The sequence below is a fragment of the Pseudophryne corroboree genome, chromosome 3 (genome assembly GCF_028390025.1).
Source record: "Pseudophryne corroboree isolate aPseCor3 chromosome 3, aPseCor3.hap2, whole genome shotgun sequence".
NCBI lineage: Eukaryota > Metazoa > Chordata > Amphibia > Anura > Myobatrachidae > Pseudophryne > Pseudophryne corroboree.
The window spans coordinates 161,108,548-161,135,581 of NC_086446.1; the positions used below are offsets into that span (position 1 = coordinate 161,108,548).

Consider the following 27,034-nt stretch of genomic DNA (forward strand, 5'->3'; position numbering starts at 1 on the left):
GCCTGGGGTCTCCTATGCGTTGCCAGGGGTTTCATGCGCGTTGCTAGGGGTCTCCTGTGCGTTGCCAGGGGTTTCATGCATGTTGCTAGGGTTCTCCTGTGCGTTGCCAGGGGTTTCATGCATGTTGCTAGGGGTCTCCTGTGCGTTGCCAGGGGTTTCATGCGCGTTGCTAGGGGTCTCCTGTGCGTTGTCAGGTGTTTCCTGCGTGTTGCCAGGTATCTCCTGGCCGCTGCCCCCAGTAAAGTTGAGAAGGGTGGGTGCGGATTTCAGTGGTTACTGCTAGCCCCCGCAGTAGATTGGGACGTGCTGGGGGCTGCGGAAGCGCTTCTGTACCATAGCAGTCACAGCAGTGTAAAAAAAAACACCCTCTTAAAATGCCCGCCGCCGAGGAGACAGGTGCTAGAGGTCAAATGTGACCTCTAGCATCTGTCTCCTCCTTGGCGGCAGCCATTTTTGGTTGTTTTTTTTTACATTGCTATGGTACAGAAGCACTTCCGCAGCCCCCAGCGTGTCTCAATCTACAGCGGGGGCAGCGGCGGATTCCATGGGTGCTCCTCGCGGTCCATGGGTGCTCGGGCCCGGGAGCACCCACGCAATTAGCAACCGGTTCTAAGAACCATACCTAACTTTAGATACCGGTTCTGAAGATCCGGTGCGTACCGGCTGAATCCCACCACTATATATATATATATATATATATAATTAACAACCATTGTGAAAACTTAAGCCATGTACATTTACATGGGCTTAATGTGCATTGCAGTATCGCCTCTAATATGTAGAATTTTAACACTAATTTATAAGGAACCTCGGTCATGCATCATATTTCTGTTTATGCATAGTACAGTTTCAAATGGCAACTAAGGAAACCATAGAAAGCAACCATAGAAGGTACAAAGCTGACCAGAGATTATTGCTTATTCACTGTGTGAGCTTGTGATGATGATTTTTTTAGTAGTATAAAATAAAACAACAATGGCCCTCATTCCGAGTTGTTCGCTCGGTATTTTTCATCGCATCGCAGTGAAAATCCGCTTAGTACGCATGCGCAAAGTTCGCACTGCGACTGCGCCAAGTAACTTTACTATGAAGAAAGTATTTTTACTCACGGCTTTTTCTTCGCTCCGGCGAACGTAATGTGATTGACAGGAAATGGGTGTTACTGGGCGGAAACACGGCGTTTCAGGGGCGTGTGGCTGAAAACGCTACCGTTTCCGGAAAAAACGCAGGAGTTGCCGGAGAAACGGTGGGAGTGCCTGGGCGAACGCTGGGTGTGTTTGTGACGTCAACCAGGAACGACAAGCACTGAACTGATCGCACAGGCAGAGTAAGTCTGGAGCTACTCTGAAACTGCTAAGTAGTTAGTAATCGCAATATTGCGAATACATCGGTCGCAATTTTAAGAAGCTAAGATTCACTCCCAGTAGGCGGCGGCTTAGCGTGTGTAACTCTGCTAAATTCGCCTTGCGACCGATCAACTCGGAATGAGGGCCAATATCTGCACTCAGCACCGGCCACTGTCAGTGAGATAGTCACATGACATCCTACTCCCCTTTTGATGACCCCCTGTGGATATGCACGCCCACGGGTCGGGGGAGTGACACCTCATAGGCCCCCGACCCTATCACGCCACACAACGTATAAAAGAGAAGGTTTGGCCTAGCTGTCTCTCTGTCTGCATCTGATTCTGTGCTGCTGCGTTTGTCTCCATCATCACACCAGCAAAAGTAAGAGTCTCTTTCTTCCCGGGATCGGGCTGCCCAGTTATTGCTTGCTAGTAGTATGTGTGTCTGGTGGGTTCCTGTATTGTATATAACTATATTGTGTTTTATTTCCTTATTACTCCTGTGTTGCACTCTGTCAGACAATGCTGTTGTAATAGTTTGATAAATATCTGTTGGTCTCTGTGGGAGTGTTGCCTTTTCAGGATCACGTTTCTGCTACAGGAGAATTTATGCCTAATAAAACTGGCCACATATTGGCTTGAGTTATTGCTGCACTTGTTGCTTGGCAGCTTCTGCACACATGAATAACTTAATGAGGTTGCAGAACATTATTGTTGCTCCTTAATATACTGGCAAGACATGATCTGTAAAATGTGTGGGTTCCCTCCCTCCCCCCACTTCTAATGTAGTTTAAAATGCCTTCCAGTACCTCAACATATCTGTTTATAGTGCTAATCTTTAAAGTGTGGTATTATCCATCTGTTCTAGGTAGGCTTTCCTATACCTAGTAAACTCATAAATTACACAGGTTCTGTGGCTGATTAAAACTAGGTGAAATGCAGAGTTTAAGCCAGCCACTGAACCTGTGTAATTCATGAGTGTACTGTGTTAATTGAGTGTTCTGTGTTAAAGGGATAGTATGGCAAGTGTAGCTATAGGGCAAGTTACACTCTGGTTTGGACCAGTAAATCTGGTTTCTCTGTTGCAATGTACAAAGGTGCATGGTTGTGTTACTAGTAGCTTAAAAGAAAGTAAGCTGCAAAAGTTAAATCCCCCCCACCCCAAGTGAGCTTGTAGCTTTTGTATGTAATGACTTTGCTAACATTAATTTTACTCCATTCAGTAAATGTTTGAGCTTAATAAATAACTTTAAGTTGAACCTCCAAGGGAACGTGCATACCTCCCAGCTCATGAGTTGTGTGCAAATATGGCCTGCCCCCTATACTGTCAAAACACCCACTTTATGGTGAAACACAGATGCTTCTGCATATATAAGGAAGTAAAGGTTTTGATATCCCTTTACAGCTTAGATTGGAAGCTCCTTATAAAACAAACCAGACCTCAATCTAGACCTAATCGGCTATACTGTATATGCATTTAAAAGGGTTGTAATCACACTTTCCATACAGGCTCCTTAGGCTGGGTACACACACCAATATTGGCCCGATTTTGTAATTTACGGGCATATCTGAACACTGAGCAGTATGTATGCCTGATTCGGGTGCTTTTGTTGTCGTTGCAACAGTGCCAACTAGAAGGCATTGCCAAGGTCAGCCAGAAGACATGGCTAACTATGCCCTGCTGCAAGAAATAGGGCAGTGAAGTGGGCACAGGTACTAATTTTATTGACTTTAATAGCTTGCACAAGAGTTAAATGTAGGGGGCTACCCTCTATGGATTTCAAGTATCAAATTTGTTGCCCAAGGCACAACTACAGCTGACTAGTCAAAATGATAAGATCTGGTGCCTGTGCCCATTTTAATGCTCTATTTCTCTAACGTCCTAGTGGATGCTGGGGACTCCGCAAGGACCATGGGGAATAGACGGGCTCCGCAGGAGACGGGGCACTTTAAGAAAGAATTAGGATACTGGTGTGCACTGGCTCCTCCCTCTATGTCCCTCCTCCAGACCTCAGTTTGAATCTGTGCCCAGATGAGCTGGGTGCACCTTAGTGAGCTCTCCTGAGCTTGCTAAAAAGAGTATTTTGTTAGGATTTTTTATTTTCAGAGATCTGCTGGCAACAGACTCTCTGCTACGTGGGACTGAGGGGAGAGAAGCAGCCCTACTCACTGAAGATAGGTCCTGCTTCTTAGGCTACTGGACACCATTAGCTCCAGAGGGATCGTACACAGGAACGCACCCTTGGTCGTCCGATCCTGGAGCCACGCCGCCGTCCCCCTCGCAGAGCCAGAAGACAGAAGCCGGCGTGAGAAGCAAGAAGACTTCGAAATCGGCGGCAGAAGACTCCTGTCTTCATATGAGGTAGCGCACAGCACTGCAGCCGTGTGCCATTGCTCCCACACTAAACCCACACACTCTGGTCACTGTAGGGCGCAGGGGGGGAGGCCTGGGCAGCAATTGGTAACCGCTTGGCAAAAAGCAGCATATATACAGTTGGGCACTGTATATATGCATGAGCCCCTGCCATTATTTTACACACAAAATGCGGGACAGAAGCCCGCCGCTGAGGAGGCGGGGCTTCTTCCTCAGCATTCACCAGCGCCATTTTCTCTCCACAGCTCCGCTGAGAGGAAGCTCCCCAGGCTCTCCCCTGCAGAATCACGGTAGAAAGAGGGTAAAAAGAGAGGGGGGGCACATCAATTTGGTGCAAAAACAGTATATACAGCAGCTACTTAGTTAACACTAAGTTACTGTGATTCCTGGGTCATATAGCACTGGGGTGTGTGCTGGCATACTGTCTCCAAAAGGCCTTGTGGGGGAACTGTCTTCAAATAGAGCATCCCCTGTGTGTGTGGTGTCGGTACGCTTGTGTCGGCATGTTTGACGAGGAAGGCTATGTGGAAACGGAGCGGGTACAAATGAATGTGGGGGCGGCGCCGACACCCGATTGGATGGATATGTGGAAGGTTTTAAATGATAATTCCTTGCATAAAAGGTTGGATAAAGCTGAAGCCTTGGGACAGTCGGGGTCTCAACCCATGCCTGATACTACAGCGCAGAGGCCGTCGGGGTCTCTGAAGCGCCCACTATCCCAAATTGTTGACAGGTATCGACACTGATTCTGACTCCAGTGTCAATGGTGCAAAGTTGCAGCCTAAAATGGCTAAAGCCATCCGCTACATGATTATAGCAATGAAGGATGTGTTGCACATCAGAGGAAACCCCAGTCCCTGACAAGAGGGTTTATATGTATGGGGAAAAAAGGCAAGAGGTGACCTTTCCCCCTTCACATAAGTTAAATGAGTTATGTGAAAAAGCTTGGGAATCTCCAGATAGAAAACTGCAGATTTCCAAACGAATGCTTATGGCGTATCCTTACCCGCCAACGGACAGGTTACGCTGGGAATCCTCCCCTAGGATAGACAAAGCTTTAACACGCTTATCCAAGAGGGTATCCCTGCCGTCACAGGATACGGCCACCCTAAAAGATGCTGCGGATAGAAAGCAGGAGGGTATCCTGAAGTCCATTTATACACATTCAGGTACCCTACTAAGGCCGGCAATTGCGTCGGCCTGGATGTGTAGTGCTATAGCAGCATGGACAGATACCTTATCTGAGTAACTTGATACCTTGGACAAGGATACTATATTACTGACCCTGGGGCATATAAAAGATGCTGTCCTATATATGAGAGATGCCCAAAGAGACATTAGCCTACTGGGCTCTAGAATAAATGCAATGTCGATATGCCAGAAGGGTCCTGTGGACTCGGCAATGGACAGGCGATGCTGACTCAAAGGCACATGGAGGTTTTACCTTACAAGGGTGAGGAATTGTTTGGGGACGGTCTCTCGGACCTGGTCTCCACAGCTACGGCTGGAAAGTCAATTTTTTTGTGATATATTCCCTCACAACCTAAGAAAGCACCGTATTACCAAATGCAGTCCTTTTGATCACAAAAGCAAGAAAGTCCGAGGTGCGTCCTTTCAAGCCAGGGTAAAGGAAAAGCTGCACAATACAGCTAGTTCCCAGGAACAGAAGTCCTCCACGGCTTCCACTAAATCCACCGCAAGACGCTGGGGCTCCACAGGCGGAGCCAGGCCCGGTGGGGGCGCGTCTCCAAAATTTCAGCCACAAGTGGGTTCACTCACAGGTGGATCCCTGGGTTATAGAGATTGTGTCTCGGGGATACAAGCTGGAATTCGAAGTGATGCCCCCTCACCGTTACCTCAAATCGGCCATGCCAGCTTCCCCCATAGAGAGGGAAATAGTGTTAGCTGCAATTCACAAATTGTATCTCCAGCAGGTGGTGGTAAAGGTTCCCCTCCAACAGGGAAAGGGTTACTATTCGACAATGTTTGTGGTACCGAAACCGGACGGTTCGGTCAGACCCATATTGAATTTAAAATCCCTGAACATATACCTGAAAAGGTTCAAGTTCAAGATGGAATCGCTCAGAGCGGTCATCGCAAGCCTGGAGGAGGGGGATTTTATGGTGTCTCTGGACATAAAGGATGCATACCTGCATGTCCCCATTTATCCACCTCATCAGGAGTACCTCAGATTTGTGGTACAGGATTGTCATTACTAATTCCAGACGTTGCAGTTTGGTCTGTCCACGGCCCCGAGAATATTCACCAAGGTAATGGCGGAAATGATGGTGCTCCTGCGGAAGCAAGGTGTCACGATTATCATGTACTTGGTCGATCTCCTCATAAAAGCGAGATCAAGAGAGCAGTTGCTGAACAGCGTATCACTTTCTCTGGAAGTGTAACGGCAACACGGCTGGATTCTATGTATTCCAAAGTCGCAGTTCGTTCCTACAGCTCATCTGCCTCTTCTAGGCATGATCCTAGACAGACCAGAAAAGGGTTTATCTCCCGATAGAGAGAGCTCAGGAGCTCGTGACACTGGTCAGAAATCTATTAAAACCAAAACAGGTGTCAGTGCATCACTGCACTCGAGTCCTGGGAAGGATGGTGGCATCATACGAGGCCATTCCCCTTGGCAGGTTCCATGCGAGGACCTTCCAATGGAACTTACTGGACTAGTGGTTCGGATCACATCTTCAGATGCATCGGTTAATCACCCTATCCCCCAGGGCCAGGGTGTCTCTCCTGTGGTGGCTGCAGAGTGCTCACCTTCTAGAAGGTCGCAGATTCGGCATTCAGGACTGGGTCCTGGTGACCACAGATGCAAGCCTCCGACGGTGGGGGCAGTCACACAGGGAAGAAATTTCCAAGGGCGGTGGTCAAGTCAGGAGACTTGCCTTCACATCAATATTCTGGAATTAAGGGCCATATGCAACGCCTTAAGTCAAGCGGAGAACCTGCTTCGCGACAAATCGGTGCTGATTCAGTCAGACAACATCACAGCAGTGGCTCATGTGACCCGCCAAGGCGGCACAAGGAGCAGAGTGGCGATGGCGGAAGCCACCAGAATTCTTCGATGGGCGGAGAATCGCGTAAGAGCACTGTGAGCAGTGTTCATTCCGGGAGTGGACAACTGGGAAGCAGTCTTCCTCAGCTGGCACGACCCCCACACGGGAGAGTGGGGACTTCATCAAGGAGTCTTCACGCAGATTGCAAGTCGGTGGGAACTGCCACAGGTGGAAACAGCTACAGAGATTGCGCCAGGTTAAGAGACCCTCAGGCGATTGCTGTAGACGCATTAGTGACACTGTGGGTGTTCCAGTCGGTTTGTGTTTCCTCCTCTTCCTCTCATAACAAAGGTGCTAAGAATCATAGGAAAAGGAGGAGTGAGAACAATACTCATTGTTCCGGATTGGCCAAGAAGGACTTGGTATCCAGATCTGCAAGAAATGTTCAGAGGACCCATAGCCTCTGCCTCTCAGACTGGACTAGTTGCAGCAGGGGCCATGTCTGTTCCAAGACTTACCGCGGCTGCGTTTGTTGGCATGGCGGTTGAACGCCGGATCCTGGCAGAAAAAGGCATTCCGGATGAGGTTATTCCTACACTGATAAAGGCTAGGAAGGAGGTGACGGCTAAACATTATCACCGTATATGGCGGAAAAAAAAATGTTGCTTGGTGTGAGGCCAGGAATGCCCCTACGGAGGAATTCCAGCTGGGCCATTTCCTTCACTTCCTACAGTCGGGAGTGACATTGGGCCTGTAATTGGGTTCCATTAGGGTCCAGATTTCGGCCTTATCCATTTTCTTTCAAAAAGATCTGACTTCTCTTCCTGAAGTCCAGACGTTGTATAGGGAGTGCTGCATATTCAGCCCCCTTTTGTGGCACCTTGGGATCTTAACGTGGTGTTGAGTTTCCTGAAATCTCACTGGTTTGAGCCACTTAAGACCGTTGAGTTAAAATATCTCACGTGTAAAGTGGTCATGCTATTGGCCTTAGCTTCGGCTAGGCGTGTGTCAGAATTGGCGGCTTTGTCATGTAAAAGCCCCTATCTGGTTTTCCATATGGACAGGGCAGAATTACGGACTCCTCCGCAATTTCTGCCGAAGGTGTTGTCATCTTTTCATTTGAACCAACCTATCGTGGTGCCTGTGGCTACTCGTGACTTGGAAGATTCCAAGTTACTTGATGTAGTCAGGGCTTTGAAGATTTATGGAGTCAGGAAAACTGAGTCGCTGTTTATCCTGTATGCATCCAACAAGCTGGGTGCTCCTGCTTCAAAGCAAACTATTGCTCGCTGGATCTGTAACATGATTCAGCAGGCTCATTCTGTGGCTGGATTGCCGCATTCAAAATCGGTAAAAGCCCATTCCACAAGGAAAGTGGTCTCTTCTTGGGCGGCTGCCCGAGGGGTCTCGGCATTATAGCTTTGCCGAGCAGCTACTTGGTCGGGTTCAAACACTTTTGCAAAATTCTACAAGTTTGATACCCTGGCTGAGGAGGACCTTGTGTTTGCCCATTTGGTGCTGCAGAGTCATCCACACTCTCCCGCCCGTTTGGGAGCTTTGGTATAATCCCCATGGTCCTTACGGAGTCCCCAGCATCCACTAGGACGTTAGAGAAAATAAGATTTTACTCACCGGTAAATCTATTTCTCGTAGTCTGTAGTGGATGCTGGGCGCCCGTCCCAAGTGCGGACTTCTTCTGCAATACGTGTATATAGTTATTGCTCAAAGGGTTATGTGGGCATCCGTTTGTTTGATGCTCTGTTGTTGATACTGTTAACTGGGTATGTTATAACAAGTTATACGGTGTGGCTGGTATGAGTCTTACCCTGGATTCCAAAATCCTTTCCTTGTAATGTCAGCTCTTCCGGGCACAGTTTCCTTAACTGAGGTCTGGAGGAGGGGCATAGAGGGAGGAGCCAGTGCACACCAGTAGTCCTAATTCTTTCTTAGAGTGCCCAGTCTCCTGCGGAGCCCGTCTATTCCCCATGGTCCTTACGGAGTCCCCAGCATCCACTACGGACTACGAGAAATAGATTTACCGGTGAGTAAAATCTATTTTTTTTTTTTTTTTTTTTTCCACTCCCTTACTTTACTATCCATGATTGGAAATGGTAACCTGTGACCAAAGCCATGTGAGAGGACACTATGCACTAATTTGGGTTCTCTGTCACTTTACAAAGAAAATGACAACCAAAAAAATAGTGTCAACCTTCTTTCCATGTTTACCTCATGACCAATAGTGGTCAACTCAATGATCCACACCCTTTCTTGCCATTAGTGCATATTTTTATTATTTTGTGTATGCAAGTAAAGTTTACGTTGCTAGTTTCAGAACTGGTGCTCTGAAATCATGTGGGTTTTGTAAAACCTCACTTCAGTAACTGCCCTTTTTGATTCTCTGTGGTCAATATACTGCCTGTCGGGATCCTGATGCTGGAATCCTGACAGGTGTGTAAATGCCAGCGCCCAGAATCCCAACAAAAGCCTGGTATTCTCCCTTGTGGGCACACTGCTCTTGCTGTGATTTGGGCCCGATGGTGAGCTTTGCTCGCCACACTGTTCTATTCCCCTTCGGGTGGTGGCAAGGGGACTCTGCGCTTACTTTTGGGATTCCGGTGTCAGTCTCCTGACTGCCTGTATCCCATACTGAATCCATTTCAGAAGGACATAAATGGCAGTAGATAGTTTAAAATGATGGAAGAGTGGTCATTAATTAATCTTGCGCTAGAGACCTGACAATCTAGCTGCTGGTTTATGGATTTTGCAATAAAAGCTTTAACCACCAGGTGATGGCTCTAAACTGTCAGTCTAGTAAAAAAAAAAAAAAAAAAAAATCTCAAATGTTTGTATGCAAATAGTCTCCATATGTGAAACATCAGTGTTAAACTTCCTGGCTACATGGTATACTTACTACACATGATTTTGTGTTGTGTGTACTTCAATTGGTGAAACTAAACATGCGTTAGAGGCCCCACATAGGTTGATGGATCCTCTTATCCGATATCTCAAATATATAAATATGTAGGATCTGTCCTGTCAAAGTGATTGTACTGCTTATTTCAGCTTACATTTTCTGTTCTTCCTTTTTTCAGTGCCTAACTACACAATAATCTATTTTGATGTCAATGGTAAGTAACAAGGTCCACCCATGTCGCTTGCTTCTGTCTTTCTAATTTTAATGTGGTGAGAAGAGTATCCCACCAATACCTCTTTAAAAGCTTGCTCCTATGTTTGGACTGGAGATTGGGAACAAATTATGAAGTAAACTTCCCCATTACTGTTAAAACATGCAAAGCTATTAAGGACTGTTGGTACATGTGTTCTGTTTTACGCTTGTCGAAGAGGGATGCTAGTGCTCAAAATACTGTGAGTCCTTACCGCTGACATCACGAACATACGTATGCTGTGGAGTCCTAGGTTCTGGCTGCAGGGAAAGTGAGGATAGTCTGCACTTGGGAGGAGGGTATTACACGGGATAATGAACTCTGGGATGCCAGTGTCTGTCATGACTGCCAGCATCCTGACTGTTGCTATACAGTGTCGCACCTGTCAAAGTGTCTAATGTCTAGAACTTTGTTCGATTGGTGATTAAAACCAGCTCCTCTCTTCAGAGCTGTGGTAAGGTTTAATGGAAACTGAGTGTATGACCATGTCTCTAAGTGCGGCTGGCTTTCATGCCCAAATAATATACAGGTTGTAGAGTCTACCAAAGTCCGCCATTAGTCATGGTTTTAAGGATAGGCCTGCTTGAGCTCAGGTGACTTAGTACCTCTAGGCATAAGGCCAAACATGTGACCCTGTGGAACCAAGCCCTAATAGCTGCAAATCCTGGGAGACTGTATGGTGAAGTATTTGCAGGTTTTGGGACTAGAATCTGAAGCATTTCAATAGTCCTATGAGATGGTAGTTGGTGAGGGCATGTCTCGTTTGTCTTTAAAGGGGCAAACCTATAATACAATGTAGCTACGCAGTCTTGCTATTTCCCTGACTGATTCCCCCATATCCTAGACTGGGGAGGAAACAATTTATAATGTCATCTTGGGTGTTACAAATTTGCTGGTCCCTGTCTTGGAACAAATACATGTAGTCAACAAGGCCACCTTCTAAAGTATCGGGCACGCCATGCAGTTGTGCCCACTCATTAAATCGCCCAGAAATGAGGTATTCTATAGCATCCCTTTACATGTACACAAGGGGTCAGATGGTGACTGCTTTCAGCACCAATCAAATTGTCCTTCTCTGTATTTATCTAGTATACTATGTTTGCTGTCTCAGTTGTGGCTTAAAAAATTAAACTATTTTACATGACATCCTGGAATGTGGAATTGTTTCTGTATGAACCATACAGAGGTTTTAAATGAAATTAGCTTACCATAGATTCCACATCCACTCATGGCCAAACACCAATATATTACTTGATGGTTATTGATCTTTCCCAGGTCGCTGTGAAGCCATGCGGATGCTCTTGGCAGACCAGGGCTTGGACTGGAAGGAAGAGGTGGTGACCTTTGATAACTGGATGAAAGGGGACCTGAAAAAACAAGCAGTAAGTTTACAAAGAACAAGATACTGTCACATAATGACTACTAGTGTATGTATCAGTGACTTCTATTTCTCTGACGTCCTAGTGGATGCTGGGACTCCGTCAGGACCATGGGGATTAGCGGCTCCGCAGGAGACAGGGCACAAAAATAAAAGCTTTAGGACTAGGTGGTGTGCACTGGCTCCTCCCCCTATGACCCTCCTCCAAGCCTTAGTTAGGTTTTTGTGCCCGTCCGAGCAGGGTGCAATCTAGGTGGCTCTCCTAAAGAGCTGCTTAGAAAAAGTAATTAGGTTTTTTATTTTCAGTGAGTCCTGCTGGCAACAGGCTCACTGCAACGAGGGACTTAGGGGAGAAGAAGTGAACTCACCTGCGTGCAGGATGGATTGGCTTCTTAGGCTACTGGACACCATTAGCTCCAGAGGGATCGAACACAGGCCCAGCCATGGAGTCCGGTCCCGGAGCCGCGCCGCCGACCCCCTTGCAGATGCCGAAAAGTGAAGAGGTCCAGAAACCGGCGGCAGAAGACTTTTTAGTCTTCATGAGGTAGCGCACAGCACTGCAGCTGTGCGCCATTGTTGTCAGCACACTTCACACCAGCGGTCACTGAGGGTGCAGGGCGCTGGGGGGGGGCGCCCTGGGCAGCAATGATAATACCTTGTTCTGGCTAAAAATACATCACATATAGCCCCTGGGGCTATATGGATGTATTTAACCCCTGCCAGGTCTCACAAACACCGGGAGAAGAGCCCGCCGAAATAGGGGGCAGGGCCTATCTCCTCAGCGCCATTTTCCTGCACAGCTCCGCTGCGAGGAAGGCTCCCAGGACTCTCCCCTGCACTGCACTACAGAAACAGGGTAAAAAAACAGAGAGGGGGGGCACTTTTTTGGCGATATTGATATATTAAGCTGCTATAAAGGAAACAACACTTCTGTAGGGTTGTTCCTATATATTTATAGCGCTTGGGTGTGTGCTGGCAAACTCTCCCTCTGTCTCCCCAAAGGGCTAGTGGGGTCCTGTCTTCGATAAGAGCATTCCCTGTGTGTCTGCTGTGTCGGTACATGTGTGTCGACATGTATGAGGACGATGTTGGTGTGGGGGCGGAGCAATTGCCGGTAATGGTGATGTCACCCCCTAGGGAGTCGACACCGGAATGGATGGCTTTGTTTATGGAATTACGTGATAATGTCAGCACGTTACAAAAATCAGTTGACGACATGAGATGGCCGGCAAACCAGTTAGTACCTGTCCAGGCGTCTCAGACACCGTCAGGGGCTGTAAAACGCCCTTTACCTCAGTCGGTCGACACAGACCCAGACACGGACACCGAATCTAGTGTCGACGGTGAAGAAACAAACGTATTTTCCAGTAGGGCCACACGTTATATGATCACGGCAATGAAGGAGGCTTTGCATATCTCTGATACTGCAAGTACCACAAAAAGGGGTATTATGTGGGGTCTGAAAACTACCTGTAGTTTTTCCTGAATCAGAGGAATTGAATGAAGTGTGTGATGAAGCGTGGGTTAACCCCGATAGAAAACTGCTAATTTCAAAGAAGTTATTGGCATTATATCCTTTCCCGCCAGAGGTTAGGGCGCGCTGGGAAACACCCCCGAGGGTGGATAAGGCACTCACACGCTTATCAAAACAAGTGGCGTTACCGTCTCCTGAAACGGCCGCCCTCAAGGATCCAGCTGATAGGAGGCTGGAAACTACCCTGAAAAGTATATACTCATACTGGTGTTATACTGCGACCAGCCATCGCCTCTGCATGGATGTGCAGTGCTGGGGTGGTTTGGTCGGATTCCCTGACTGAAAATATTGATACCCTGGATAGGGACAGTATTTTATTGACTTTATAGCAATTAAAGGATGCTTTTCTTTATATGCGAGATGCTCAGAGGGATATTTGCACTCTGGCATCGAGAGTAAGTGCGATGTCCATATCTGCCAGAAGAAGTTTATGGACGCGACAGTGGTCAGGTGATGCGGATTCCAAACGGCATATGGAAGTATTGCCGTATAAAGGGGAGGAATTATTTGGGGTCGGTCTATCGGATTTGGTGGCCACGGCAACAGCCGGGAAATCCACCTTTTTACCTCAGGTCCCCTCCCAACAGAAAAAGACACCGTCTTTTCAGCCACAGTCCTTTCGTTCCTATAAGAACAAGCGGGCAAAAGGACAGTCATATCTGCCCCGAGGCAAAGGAAAGGGTAAGAGTGCACCAAGCAGCTCCCTCCCAGGAGCAGAAGCCCTCCCCGGCTTCTGCAAAGCCCTCAGCATGACGTTGGGGCTTTACAAGCGGACTCAGGGGCGGTGGGGGGTCGACTCAAGAATTTCAGCGCACAGTGGGCTCACTCACAGGTGGACCCCTGGATCCTGCAGGTAGTATCTCAGGGTTACAGGTTGGAATTCGAGAAGTCTCCCCCTCGCCGGTTCCTAAAGTCTGCTTTGCCAACGTCTCCCTCAGACAGGGCGACGGTATTGGAAGCCATTCACAAGCTGTATTCTCAGCAGGTGATAGTCAAGGTACCCCTCCTACAACAGGGAAAGGGGTATTATTCCACACTATTTGTGGTACCGAAGCCGGACGGCTCGGTAAGACCTATTCTAAATCTGAAATCTTTGAACCTGTACATACAAAAATTCAAGTTCAAGATGGAGTCACTCAGAGCAGTGATAGCGAATCTGGAAGAAGGGGACTTTATGGTGTCCCTGGACATCAAGGATGCTTACCTGCATGTCCCAATTTGCCCTTCACATCAAGGGTACCTCAGGTTCGTGGTGCAAAACTGTCATCCGTTTCAGACGCTGCCGTTTGGATTGTCCACGGCACCTCGGGTCTTTACCAAGGTAATGGCCGAAATGATGTTTCTTCTGCGAAGAAAAGGCGTATTAATTATCCCTTACTTGGACGATCTCCTGATAAGGGCAAGGTCCAGAGAACAGCTGGGGGACGTAGTAGCACTAACCCAAGTAGTGCTGCAACAGCACGGGTGGATTCTGAATTTTCCAAAATCTCAATTGACCCCGACGACACGTCTGCTGTTCCTGGGAATGATGCTGGACACGGTTCAGAAAAAGGTGTTTCTTCCGGAGGAGAAAGCCAGGGAGTTATCCGAACTTGTCAGGAACCTCCTAAAACCAGGAAAAGTGTCTGTGCATCAATGCACAAGAGTCCTGGGAAAAATGGTGGCTTCTTACGAAGCGATTCCATTCGGCAGATTCCACGCACGAACTTTTCAGTGGGATCTGCTGGACAAATGGTCCGGATCGCATCTGCAGATGCATCAGCGGATAACTTTGTCTCCACGGACAAGGGTGTCTCTTCTGTGGTGGTTGCAGAGTGCTCATCTGTTAGAGGGCCGCAGATTCGGCATACAGGACTGGGTCCTGGTGACCACGGATGCCAGTCTGAGAGGCTGGGGAGCGGTCACACAGGGAAGAAACTTCCAGGGAGTGTGGTCAAGCCTGGAGATGTCTCTTCACATAAATATACTGGAGCTAAGAGCGATTTACAATGCTCTAAGCCTGGCAAAACCCCTGCTTCAGGGTCAGCCGGTGTTGATCCAGTCGGACAACATCACGGCAGTCGCCCACGTAAACAGACAGGGCGGCACAAGAAGCAGGAGGGCAATGGCAGAAGCTGCAAGGATTCTTCGCTGGGCGGAAGATCATGTGATAGCACTGTCAGCAGTGTTCATTCCGGGAGTGGACAACTGGGAAGCGGACTTCCTCAGCAGACACTATCTACACCCGGGAGAGTGGGGACTTCATCCAGAAGTCTTCCACATGATTGTGAACCGTTGGGAAAAACCAAAGGTGGATATGATGGCATCCCGCCTCAACAAAAAACTGGACAGGTATTGCGCCAGGTCAAGAGACCCTCAGGCAATAGCTGTGGACGCTCTGGTAACACCGTGGGTGTTCCAGTCAGTGTATGTGTTTCCTCCTCCTGCCTCTCATACCAAAAGTACTGAGAATTATACGGCAAAGGGGAGTAAGAACGATACTCGTGGCTCCGGATTGGCCAAGAAGAACTTGGTACCCGGAATTTCAGGAGATGCTCACGGAAGATCCGTGGCCTCTACCTCTAAGACGGGACCTGCTTCAGCAGGGACCGTGTCTATTCCAAGACTTGCTGCGTTTGACGGCATGGCGGTTGAACGCCGAATTCTAAGGGAAAAAGGCATTCCGGAAGAGGTCATCCCTACCCTGGTAAAAGCCAGGAAGGAGGTGACTGCACAACATTATCACCGCATTTGGAGAAAATATGTTGCGTGGTGTGAGGCCAGGAAGGCCCAGACGGAGGAATTTCAACTGGGTCGATTCCTACATTTCCTGCAAACAGGATTGTCTATGGGCCTCAAATTAGGGTCCATTAAGGTTCAAATTTCGGCCCTGTCGATTTTCTTCCAGAAAGAATTGGCTTCAGTTCCTGAAGTCCAGACTTTTGTAAAAGGAGTACTACATATACAGCCCCCGGTTGTGCCTCCAGTGGCTCCGTGGGATCTTAATGTAGTTTTGGATTTTCTCAAATCCCATTGGTTTGAGCCACTCAAATCTGTGGATTTGAAATATCTTACATGGAAAGTAACCATGCTACTGGCCCTGGCTTCAGCCAGGAGAGTGTCAGAATTGGCGGCTTTATCGTATAAAAGCCCATATCTGATTTTCCATTCGGACAGGGCAGAACTGCGGACGCGTCCTCACTTTCTGCCTAAGGTGGTTTCAGCGTTTCACCTGAACCAGCCTATTGTGGTGCCTGCGGCTACTACCGATTTGGAGGATTCCAAGTTGCTGGACGTTGTCGGGGCATTGAAAATATATATTTCAAGGACGGCTGGAGTCAGAAAATCTGACTCGCTGTTTATACTGTATGCACCCAACAAGCTGGGTGCTCCTGCTTCTAAGCAAACGATTGCTCGTTGGATTTGTAGCACAATTCAACTGGCACATTCTGTGGCAGGCTTGCCACAGCCTAAATCTGTCAATGCCCACTCCACAAGGAAGGTGGGCTCATCTTGGGCGGCTGCCCGAGGGGTCTCGGCATTACAACTCTGCCGAGCAGCTACGTGGTCAGGGGAGAACACGTTTGTAAAATTCTACAAATTTGATACCCTGGCTAAGGAGGACCTGGAGTTCTCTCATTCGGTGCTGCAGAGTCATCTGCACTCTCCCGCCCGTTTGGGAGCTTTGGTATAATCCCCATGGTCCTGACGGAGTCCCCAGCATCCACTAGGACGTCAGAGAAAATAAGAATTTACTCACCGGTAATTCTATTTCTCGTAGTCCGTAGTGGATGCTGGGCGCCCATCCCAAGTGCGGATTGTCTGCAATACTTGTACATAGTTATTGTTACAAAAAAATCGGGTTGTTTATTGTTGTGAGCCATCTTTTCAGAGGCTCCTTCTGTTATCATGCTGTTAACTGGGTTCAGATCACAAGTTGTACGGTGTGATTGGTGTGGCTGGTATGAGTCTTACCCGGGATTCAAAATCCTTCCTTATTGTGTACGCTCGTCCGGGCACAGTATCCTAACTGAGGCTTGGAGGAGGGTCATAGGGGGAGGAGCCAGTACATACCACCTAGTGGTCAAACTTTTAAATTTTGTGCCCTGTCTCCTGCGGAGCCGCTATTCCCCATGGTCCTGACGGAGTCCCCAGCATCCACTACGGACTACGAGAAATAGAATTACCGGTGAGTAAATTCTTATTTTTAACTGAGTGTTTATGCTCTTCCTTTGTTCTTAAATTAACTTTTGTAGCACAAGTGGTACTGCAGAATACCTATGGGAGCTGTATATTTTTAGTTGTGACTGACCTCAATTTACACATTTTAGAGCGCCTGGTATAATGAGTATATAATTGTGTTTAAATATGTTTGCAGAGGTATGAGTGCCATCTGATAACACCCCACACCAAATATAAATACTGAAGGAAATGATGGGGTTTTTACTGAAAGGTTTATAGATGACTGTTGGTTTAGACTTGAGTCTACTGGAAAAATTAGTTGTGCATTTAAACATTTTTCCAGCCTACTTTTTTATTTTCTAATGAACATATAGCCAGATGCTAATGCCATACTGGTACGATCTGTAATATAATTTTCAAAATTAATCCCTATAATCTATTGTAGCTAATCATAAACTGTACCTTCAGTTCACAATATGACTATTTTAATACTTGGGACAGCTGTAATGACTACAAAACAACATAATTGGGCATTCTAATTCCCTATCTGGCCATGTGTGTAGCATAGACTAGGGAGCAGCTAGCCTTAGGTTTAGGGGCCCTACACACTGGCCGACCCGCCCGGCGGCGGTTATGACCGACGAGCAACCCGGTGAGGGGGGGGGGGTCAGTGAAGTTTCTTCACTCCCCCCGTCACGCGGCTCCATTGAAGTGCAGGCAAATATGGACGAGATCGTCCATATTGGCCTGCATGCACAGCCGACGGGGGACCAGCGATGAACGAGCGCAGGGCCGCACATCGTTCATCGCTGGAGTCTCCACACTGAAAGATATGAACGAGTTCTTGTTTATTTATGAACGAGATCGTTCATATCTTTCTAACAAATCGGCCAGTGTGTAGGGCTTAACTCCAGCTGTCTTCTGATTGAGGGAAAATAATCAGATCTTCTACAGAGGGACTAGTTGCCCATAGCAAACAGCCATTTTCTAAATGGCATTCAAGTACATTCTAGAATAGAAGCTGGTTGCTATGGGCATTTCTCAAAGTGTACACTTTGCCACTACTTAGAAGGTTTGTGTGTGTGTGTGTGTGTAGGGGTCCATTTGCTCACTTACACGGACCTCAGTCTGTGGCAGTGACCAGTCCATGACATTGTTACTGTATATGATCCTCATGTCGTCTGGTGGTCTCCCCTCCCCTTAGAGGTACAGTAAGCTCCTAGGAACAAGGTCCTCCTCCCTACTTTTCACTTGGCCCTCTTTTGCACTTAATTTGCAGCCCTCACCCACACCCTGACTGTTTCCCAGAATTCTGCATACCTGCAACAGCTTATCCCTTCCACCAGCTCTTAAGTTACTAGTGTCGCCATCAATTTTTATGTCCTGCCTTAGCTGTTTACTATTATGTATTGTGTACTGAGGTCTATAGTGCTCATTGTTACTTGTGTCCTGCTTATGCATTAGGGTTAGCCTTTGTACAGTGCTGTGGAACACGTGTGCAATATAAAATGTCTGTGGTTGCTTCCTGTATCCCCTGGCCAGAGGGTTAAATGTTCATTTAACTGGTTTTGCCATTTTAAATTCTTGTCTTGCATTTGTTTAGTCAATTTTCACATGTATATGGATCTCTATGACTTAAGGCACATACTCGCTGGGCAACTTTGAGCTGAAAGCAACTCTCTTTTGGTGTTTTGAGCTGCTTTCAGCTCAAAACCACCCAGTGTGTATGCCCCGGCGCTGATGCGCGTCCCTGTTTCACTGCTGGCTGCCGCCATTCATCTGCTGGCATCACCAGCAAAGGAACGGCGAGGTGGGTGGCTTTCCATAGCGTCCTGCTATGGAAAGCCGTTCACCCCTGCTGACATCGCTGGGCAGGGGGAAAATCACTGTGCACTGAGCAATGATCAGCCCAGATATCCTTGCTAGACAAACGCCCAGTGTATATGCATCTTTACAGTTGTATTAGATTGTGGGGGAGATGTACCAAGCAGTGATAAAAGTGGATTCCATGGTCAACTTCTCCAATCAGCTGCACTGTATACTTATATACTATGCAAATTATAAATGTTAAATCAATGCTGATTGGTTGCCATGGGCAACTTCTCCACTAGCTCACTTCTACACTTGTATCACTGCTTAGTACATCTCCCACTAATCCCCTTGTCAGATTGACTCAGCTCATTCTCTAATGTGCATTTACCACAATCCAGCTGGGTATTTGAGGTCTTCAAAAATGCTTTACAGAGAAACTCCATGTTTAATTGTATATCCATTTCTCTAACGTCCTAAGTGGATGCTGGGGACTCCGTAAGGACCATGGGGAATAGCGGCTCCGCAGGAGACTGGGCACATCTAAAGAAAGCTTTAGGACTATCTGGTGTGCACTGGCTCCTCCCCCTATGACCCTCCTCCAAGCCTCAGTTAGATCTCTGTGCCCGAACGAGAAGGGTGCACACTAGGGGCTCTCCTGAGCTTCTTAGTGAAAGTTTTAGATTAGGTTTTTTATTTTCAGTGAGACCTGCTGGCAACAGGCTCACTGCATCGAGGGACTAAGGGGAGAAGAAGCGAACTCACCTGCGTGCAGAGTGGATTGGGCTTCTTAGGCTACTGGACATTAGCTCCAGAGGGACGATCACAGGCCCAGCTTGGATGGGTCCCAGAGCCGCGCCGCCGGCCAGAAGGCAGAAGAGGTCCGGAAAATCGGCGGCAGAAGACGTCCTGTCTTCAACAAGGTAGCGCACAGCACTGCAGCTGTGCGCCATTGCTCTCAGCACACTTCACACTTCGGTCACTGAGGGTGCAGGGCGCTGGGGGGGGGGGGCGCCCTGAGACGCAATAAAAACACCTTGGATGGCAAAAAAATGCATCACATATAGCTCCTGGGCTATATGGATGCATTTAACCCCTGCCAGAATCCATAAAAAAAGCAGGAGAAAAGTCCGCGAAAAAGGGGCGGAGCCTATCTCCTCAGCACACTGGCGCCATTTTCCCTCACAGCTCCGTTGGAGGGAAGCTCCCTGTCTCTCCCCTGCAGTCGCTACACTACAGAAAGGGTTAAAAAAAGAGAGGGGGGCACTAATTAGGCGCAGTATTAACTATACAGCAGCTATAAGGGGAAAAACACTTATATAAGGTTATCCCTGTATGTATGTGTGTGTATATATATATATATATATATATATATATATATATAGCGCTCTGGTGTGTGCTGGCAAACTCTCCCTCTGTCTCCCCAAAGGGCTAGTGGGGTCCTGTCCTCTATCAGAGCATTCCCTGTGTGTGTGCTGTATGTCGGTACTTTTGTGTCGACATGTATGAGGAGAAAAATGATGTGGAGACGGAGCAGATTGCCTGTAATAGTGATGTCACCCCCTAGGGGGTCGACACCTGAGTGGATGAACTGTTGGAAGGAATTACGTGACAGTGTCAGCTCTGTATAAAAGACAGTGGTTGACATGAGACAGCCGGCTACTCAGCTTGTGCCTGTCCAGACGTCTCATAGGCCGTCAGGGGCTCTAAAGCGCCCGTTACCTCAGATGGCAGATATAGACGCCGACATGGATACTGACTCCAGTGTCGACGGTGAAGAGACGAATGTGACTTCCAGTAGGGCCACACGTTACATGATTGAGGCAATGAAAAATGTTTTACACATTTCTGATAATACGAGTACCACCAAAAAAGGGGTATTATGTTCGGTGAGGAAAAACTACCTGTAGTTTTCCTGAATCTGAGAAATTAAATGAGGTGTGTGATGATGCGTGGGTTTCCCCCGATAACGACGGATAATTTCTAAAATGTTATTGGCATTATATCCTTTCCCGCCAGAGGTTAGGGTGCGTTGGGAAACACCCCCTAGGGGGGATAAAGCGCTCACACGCTTGTAAGGGCTCTACCTTCGCCTGAGATGGCCGCCCTTAAGGATCCTGCTGATAGAAAGCAGGAGGGTATCCTAAATGGTATTTACACACATACTGCTGTTATACTGCGACCAGCAATCGCCTCAGCCTGGATGTGCAGTGCTGGGTTGGCGTGGTCGGATTCCCTGACTGAAAATATTGATACCCTAGATAGGGACAGTATATTTTTGCCTATAGAGCATTTAAAAGATGCATTTTTATATATGCGTGATGCACAGCGGAATATTTGCCGACTGGCATCAAGTCTAAGCGCGTTGTCCATTTCTACCAGTAGAGGGTTATGGACACGTCAGGTGATGCGTATTCCAAACGGCATTTGGAAGTATTGCTTTATTAAGGGAGGAGTTATTTGGGGTCGGTCTTTCAGACCTCGTGGCCACGGCAACAGCTGGGAATTCCACGTTTGTACCCTAGGTCGCCTCTCAACATGAGAAGACGCCGTATTATCAGGCGCAGTCTTTTCGTGGACAAGCGGGCAAAAGGTTCCTCATTTCTGCCCCGTGACAGAGGGAGAGGAAAAAGGCTGCAGAAATCAGCCAGTTCCCAGGAACAGAAACCCTCTCCCGCCTCTGCCAAGCCCTCAGTATACGCTGGGGCTTTACAAGCAGAATCAGGCACGGTGGGGGGCCGGTCTCAATGAATTTCAGCGCGCAGTGGGCTCACTCGCAAGTAGACCCCTGGATCCTTCAGGTGATAACTCAGGGGTACAAATTAGAATTCGAGACGTCTCCCCCTCGCCGTTTCCTAAAGTCGGCTTTACCGATGTCTCCTTCTGACAGGGAGACAGTTTTGGAAACCATTCACAAGCTGTATTCCCAGCAGGTGATAATCAAGATACCCCTCCTGCAACAGGGAACGGGGTATTATTCCACACTGTTGTGATACCGAAGCCGGACGGCTCGGTGAGACCGATTCTAAATCTAAAATCTTTGAACACTTACGTACAGAGGTTCAAATTCAAGATTGAGTCACTCAGAGCAGTGATTGCGAACCTGGAAGAAGGGGACTACATGATGTCTCGGGACATCAAGGATGCTTACCTTCATGTCAAAATTTACCCTTCTCACCAAGGGTACCTCAGGTTTATGGTACAGAACTGTCACTATCAGTTCAGACGCTGCCGTATGGATGGTACACGGCACCCCGGGTCTTTACCAAGGTAATGGCCGAAATGATGATATTCCTTCGAAGGAAGTGAATTTTAGTTATCCCTTCCTTGGACAATTCCCTGATAAGGGTAAGATCCAGGGAACAGTTGGAGGTCGGTGTAGCACTATCTCAGGTAGTGTTGCGGCAGCACGATTGGATTCTCAATATTCCAAAATCGCACCTGGTTCCGACGACGTGTCTTCTGTTCCTAGGGATGATCCTGGACACAGTCCAGAAAAAGGTGTTTCTCCCGGAGGAGAAAGCCAGGGAGTTATCCGAGCTAGTCAGGAACCTCCTAAAACCGAGCCAAGTCTCAGTGCATCAATGCACAAGGGTTCTGGGTAAAATGGTGGCTTCCTACGAAGCAATCCCATTCGGCAGATTCCACGCAAGAACTTTCCAGTGGGACCTGCTGGACAAATGGTCCGGATCGCGTCTTCAGATGCATCAGCGGATAACCCTGTCACCAAGGACAAGGGTGTCCCTCCTGTGGTGGTTGCAGAGTGCTCATCTTCTAGAGGGCCGCAGATTAGGCATTCAGGACTGGGTCCTGGTGACCACTGATGCCAGCCTGCGAGGCTGGGGAGCAGTCACACACGGAAGGAATATCCAGGGCTTATGGTCAAGCCTGGAGACATCACTTCACATAAATATCCTGAAGCTAAGGGACATTTACAATGCTCTAAGCTTAGCAAGACCTCTGCTTCAAGGTCAGCCGGTGTTGATCCAGTCGGACAACATCACGGCAGTCACCCACGTAAACAGACAGGGTGGCACAAGAAGCAGGAGGGCAATGGCAGAAGCTGCAAGGATTCTTCGCTGGGCGGAAAATCATGTGATAGCACTGTCAGCAGTATTCATTCCGGGAGTGGACAACTGGGAAGCAGACTTCCTCAGCACGACCTCCACCCGGGAGAGTGGGGACTTCACCCAGAAGTCTTCCACATGATTAAAAACTCGACAGGTATTGCGCCAGGTCCAGGGACCCTCAGGCAATAAGCTGTAGACGCTCTGGTAACACCGTGGGTGTACCAGTCAGGGTATGTGTTCCCTCCTCTGCCTCTCATACCCAAGGTACTGAGATTGATAAGATGGAGAGGAGTAAGCACTATATTCGTGGTTCCGGATTGGCCAAGAAGGACTTGGTAACCGGAACTTCAAGAGATGCTCACGGAGGATCCGTGGCCTCTACCTCTAAGAAGGGACCTGCTCCAGCAAGGACCCTGTCTGTTCCAAGACTTACCGCGGCTGCGTTTGACGGCATGGCGGTTGAAAGCCGGATCCTGACGGAAAAAAGGCATTCCGGATGAAGTCATCCCTATCCTGATCAAAGCCAGGAAGGATGTAACCGCAAAAACATTATCACCGCAATTGGCGAAAATATGTTGCGTGGTGCGAGGCCAGTAAGGCCCGACGGAGGAAATTCAACTGGGTCGATTCCTACATTTCCTGCAAACAGGAGTGTCTATGGGCCTGAAATTGGGGTCCATTAAGGTTCAAATTTCGGCCCTGTCAATTTTCTTCCAAAAAGAACTAGCTTCAGTCCCTGAAGTTCAGACGTTTGTAAAAGGGGTACTGCATATACAGCCTCCTTTTGTGCCTCCAGTGGCACTTTGGGATCTCAATGTAGTTTTGGGTTCCAAAAGTCACATTGGTTTGAACCACTTAAATCTGTGGAGTTAAAATATCTCACATGGAAAGTGGTCATGCTGTTGGCCCTGGCCTGGGCCAGGCGCGTGTCAGAATTGGCGGCTTTATCCTGAAAAAGCCCTTATCTGATTTTCCATTCGGACAGGGCGGAATTGAGGACTCGTCCTCAGTTTCTCCCCAAGGTGGTTTCAGCGTCTCACCTGAACCAACCTATTGGTGGTGCCTGCGGCTACTAGGGACTTGGAGGCCTCCAAGTTGCTAGACGTTGTCAGTGCCCTGAAAATATGTTTCCAGGACGGCTGGAGTCAGGAAATCTGACTCGCTGTTTATCCTGTGTGCACCCAACAAGCTGGGTGCTCCTGCTTCTAAGCAGACTATTGCTCGTTGGATTTGTAGTACAATTCAGCTTGCACATTCTGTGGCAGGCCTGCCACAGCCAAAAATCTGTAAATGCCCACTCCACAAGGAAGGTGGGCTCATCTTGGGCGGCTGCCCGAGGGGTCTCGGCTTTACAACTTTGCCGAGCAGCTACTTGGTCAGGAGCAAATACGTTTGTAAAATTCTACAAAATTGATATCCTGGCTGAGGAGGACCTGGAGTTCTCTCATTTGGTGCTGCAGAGTCATCCGCACTCTCCCGCCCGTTTGGGAGCTTTGGTATAATCCCCATGGTCCTTACGGAGTCCCCAGCATCCACTTAGGACGTTAGAGAAAATAAGAATTTACTTACCGATAATTCTATTTCTCATAGTCCGTAGTGGATGCTGGGCGCCCATCCCAAGTGCGGATTGTCTGCAATACTTGTACATAGTTATTGTTACAAAAATCGGGTTATTATTGTTGTGAGCCATCTTTCAGAAGCTCCTCTGTTATCATGCTGTTAACTGGGTTCAGATCACAGGTTATACGGTGTGATTGGTGTGGCTGGTATGAGTCTTACCCGGGATTCAAAATCCTTCCTTATTGTGTACGCTCGTCCGGGCACAGTATCCTAACTGAGGCTTGGAGGAGGGTCATAGGGGGAGGAGCCAGTGCACACCAGATAGTCCTAAAGCTTTCTTTAGATGTGCCCAGTCTCCTGCAGAGCCGCTATTCCCCATGGTCCTTACGGAGTCCCCAGCATCCACTACGGACTATGAGAAATAGAATTATCGGTAAGTAAATTCTTATTTTCTTCACATCTGATTGCCTGGATCTCTATAATCGATGCTAATTATCTTTTTCCTCACAGGTGTTTGGTCAACTTCCAGCTTTCAAAAATGGTGATCTCACGCTGTACCAGTCAAATGCAATCTTGCGCTACCTTGGCAGGAATCATGGTATGACTATTTTCCCTCCTTCATGAGATACATGATGCACACTGGGGGAGAGCAAAACTTTGTGAGATAGTGGAGAAGTTGCCCACAACCAATGAGCTTCCAGCTATCCTTGATCAGTCTATAAAATGACTTGCAAGCAGACTGTTTGCAGTGGTCAACTTTTCTACTTTCTCAGCTTTTGATACCTCTTCTCCCCACCCCACTAGATCTCTATACTTTGCTGCACCAGTGTCACCAATTTTAATGTTTCAGGTCTCTATGGCAAAAATTCAGACGAGGCAACGCTCATAGACATGGTAAACGATGGGGTGGAAGATCTCAGGCTGAAATACCTGCGTCTGATCTACCAGAACTATGTGAGTATGACCATCTTGGTAATACCTGGGTAATGTATGTACCAAACGCTGCTTACTCCTGATTACTCTTGTTTCCCTCTTTAGGATGATGGGAAGGCGGATTACATTAAGGCTCTGCCTAATGACTTTGGTCACTTTGAGAAAATCCTTAGTAACAACAATGGTGGTAAAGGCTTTACTGTAGGAGCTGAGGTGAGAACTGGTTGGGACACTGTGGTTGTATAGTAGATGACATAATCAATCCATTAACTAAACTCACCCATCTAGTATGCAGTTTTAGGGTGTGGTTATTGGGGGTTTTGTTTGGGGGTTAGGAATTTAAATAGCACTTTCTCCCATACCTCTTAAGGGTCAGGGTATTATGGGGTGAGTGAACAGGTGCTCAAAACCAAGTCAGAACCAGCTGGGGAAAGAGTCCAGTGTGGAGGTTACTTCTCTCCCCAAACACCTCCCCATCTTCCCCTTAGTCTTAGTTCCAGTACATGAAATCTGTTCATTTATTGCTTACATTACTGTAAATGGCTAAGTTACAATGGAACTGTAAGGTAACTTACTGTGGCACTCTTTATAAAAGGATATAAAAACTAGATGCTCACACTTCATTAAACTGCTACAAATTTCTATTTCTATCACTAGTGATGGTTGTCCCCCCAACTTACTGTGGTAATATCTTTTCAGATTTCCTTTGTGGACTATAACTTGGTGGATATTCTGCGCAACCATCTTGTATTGGCTCCAGACTGTCTTTCGGGCTTTCCTCTGCTCTCTGCCTATGTCACCCGTGTCAGCAGCCGTCCTAAACTTGCAGCCTATCTCTCCAGTGATGCACACAAGAATAGAAAAATCAATGGCAACGGCAAGCAGTAATTAATCGAAGGCAGAGTGAAGAATTCTAGAATGTCAGTGGCTCATAAATGTAGAAATCAACAGATTCTGTGGTACCTGGTGTCAACTATGGCCGCCCATGTAGCTAATATAGAATTGTCCCTTTAATACAGTGTGAATTATGTATATTGACATCTGTACTGAAAATGGAGTATTACTTGTAATGGTAATAAAGTGGGTTTAAAGGTCATGGCTCAAAATGTGTATTGTTTTTAGACAATTGGCAAATTTCATTCTTGCAAACTTTTCATCGCTATTTCCAGGAAATCTTGGCTGCAACAATGCATTCATAGAATGTCACTGATCAGGTGTTCACATCCAACAAACTAGAATCAATGAAATTTGTGGCAAATGGCTAAAATACCCCTTTCACAATGCAAACCAAGGTCCGACCCAGTATTTTGAACCCGGGTCAAACCTGTTTTACACTACACTTTCAACCCGGGTTATTGCAGGGTTGGCTCGTTTTTAGCTCAACCCAGGTCAGCAATTAAAACACCATGGATTTCATTTTAAATGGATTATTTTTGGCTCAGAAAGAAGAGTGTCAGAAGGGGACAAAATGAGAGGGTGGGGACAGCTCACAGCATTGCAGGAATCATGGCTGACAGCTATAGTTTTATATACAATTGCATCTTTAACTGTTCCAGTAACATACATCCCAACTGTCCCAATTTTTTTGGACAGTCACGTTTTTTTTTTTTTGGACTGTCACGCAGTGCCCCGCAGTTGGGAGGCTAGTGCCACTGCTTGGCAGAACAGCAGTGAATTGACACTGCATGTGCACAGCGT

The 27,034-nt window shown here is 47.5% G+C and overlaps 1 protein-coding gene across 1 annotated transcript; it reads left to right on the forward strand.

Annotated features, from left to right (window-relative positions):
- Positions 1–1,623: 1,623 nt before the first annotated feature.
- Positions 1,624–26,432, forward strand: LOC135054995 (glutathione S-transferase P 1-like). The gene is made up of 7 exons (XM_063958533.1): positions 1,624–1,727; positions 9,820–9,855; positions 11,167–11,273; positions 24,914–25,001; positions 25,254–25,357; positions 25,442–25,549; positions 26,036–26,432. Coding segments are annotated over exons 1-7 (633 nt in total). The 5' UTR covers positions 1,624–1,726; the 3' UTR covers positions 26,225–26,432.
- The last annotated feature ends 602 nt before the right edge of the window (positions 26,433–27,034 follow it).

Bases quoted from the DNA above. Each gene is read 5' to 3' on its own strand.
- LOC135054995 (XM_063958533.1), top strand. The intron at 25,002-25,253 runs GTATGACTATTT...TTAATGTTTCAG, and splicing joins CTACCTTGGCAGGAATCATG to GTCTCTATGGCAAAAATTCA. The intron at 25,358-25,441 runs GTGAGTATGACC...TTCCCTCTTTAG, and splicing joins GTCTGATCTACCAGAACTAT to GATGATGGGAAGGCGGATTA.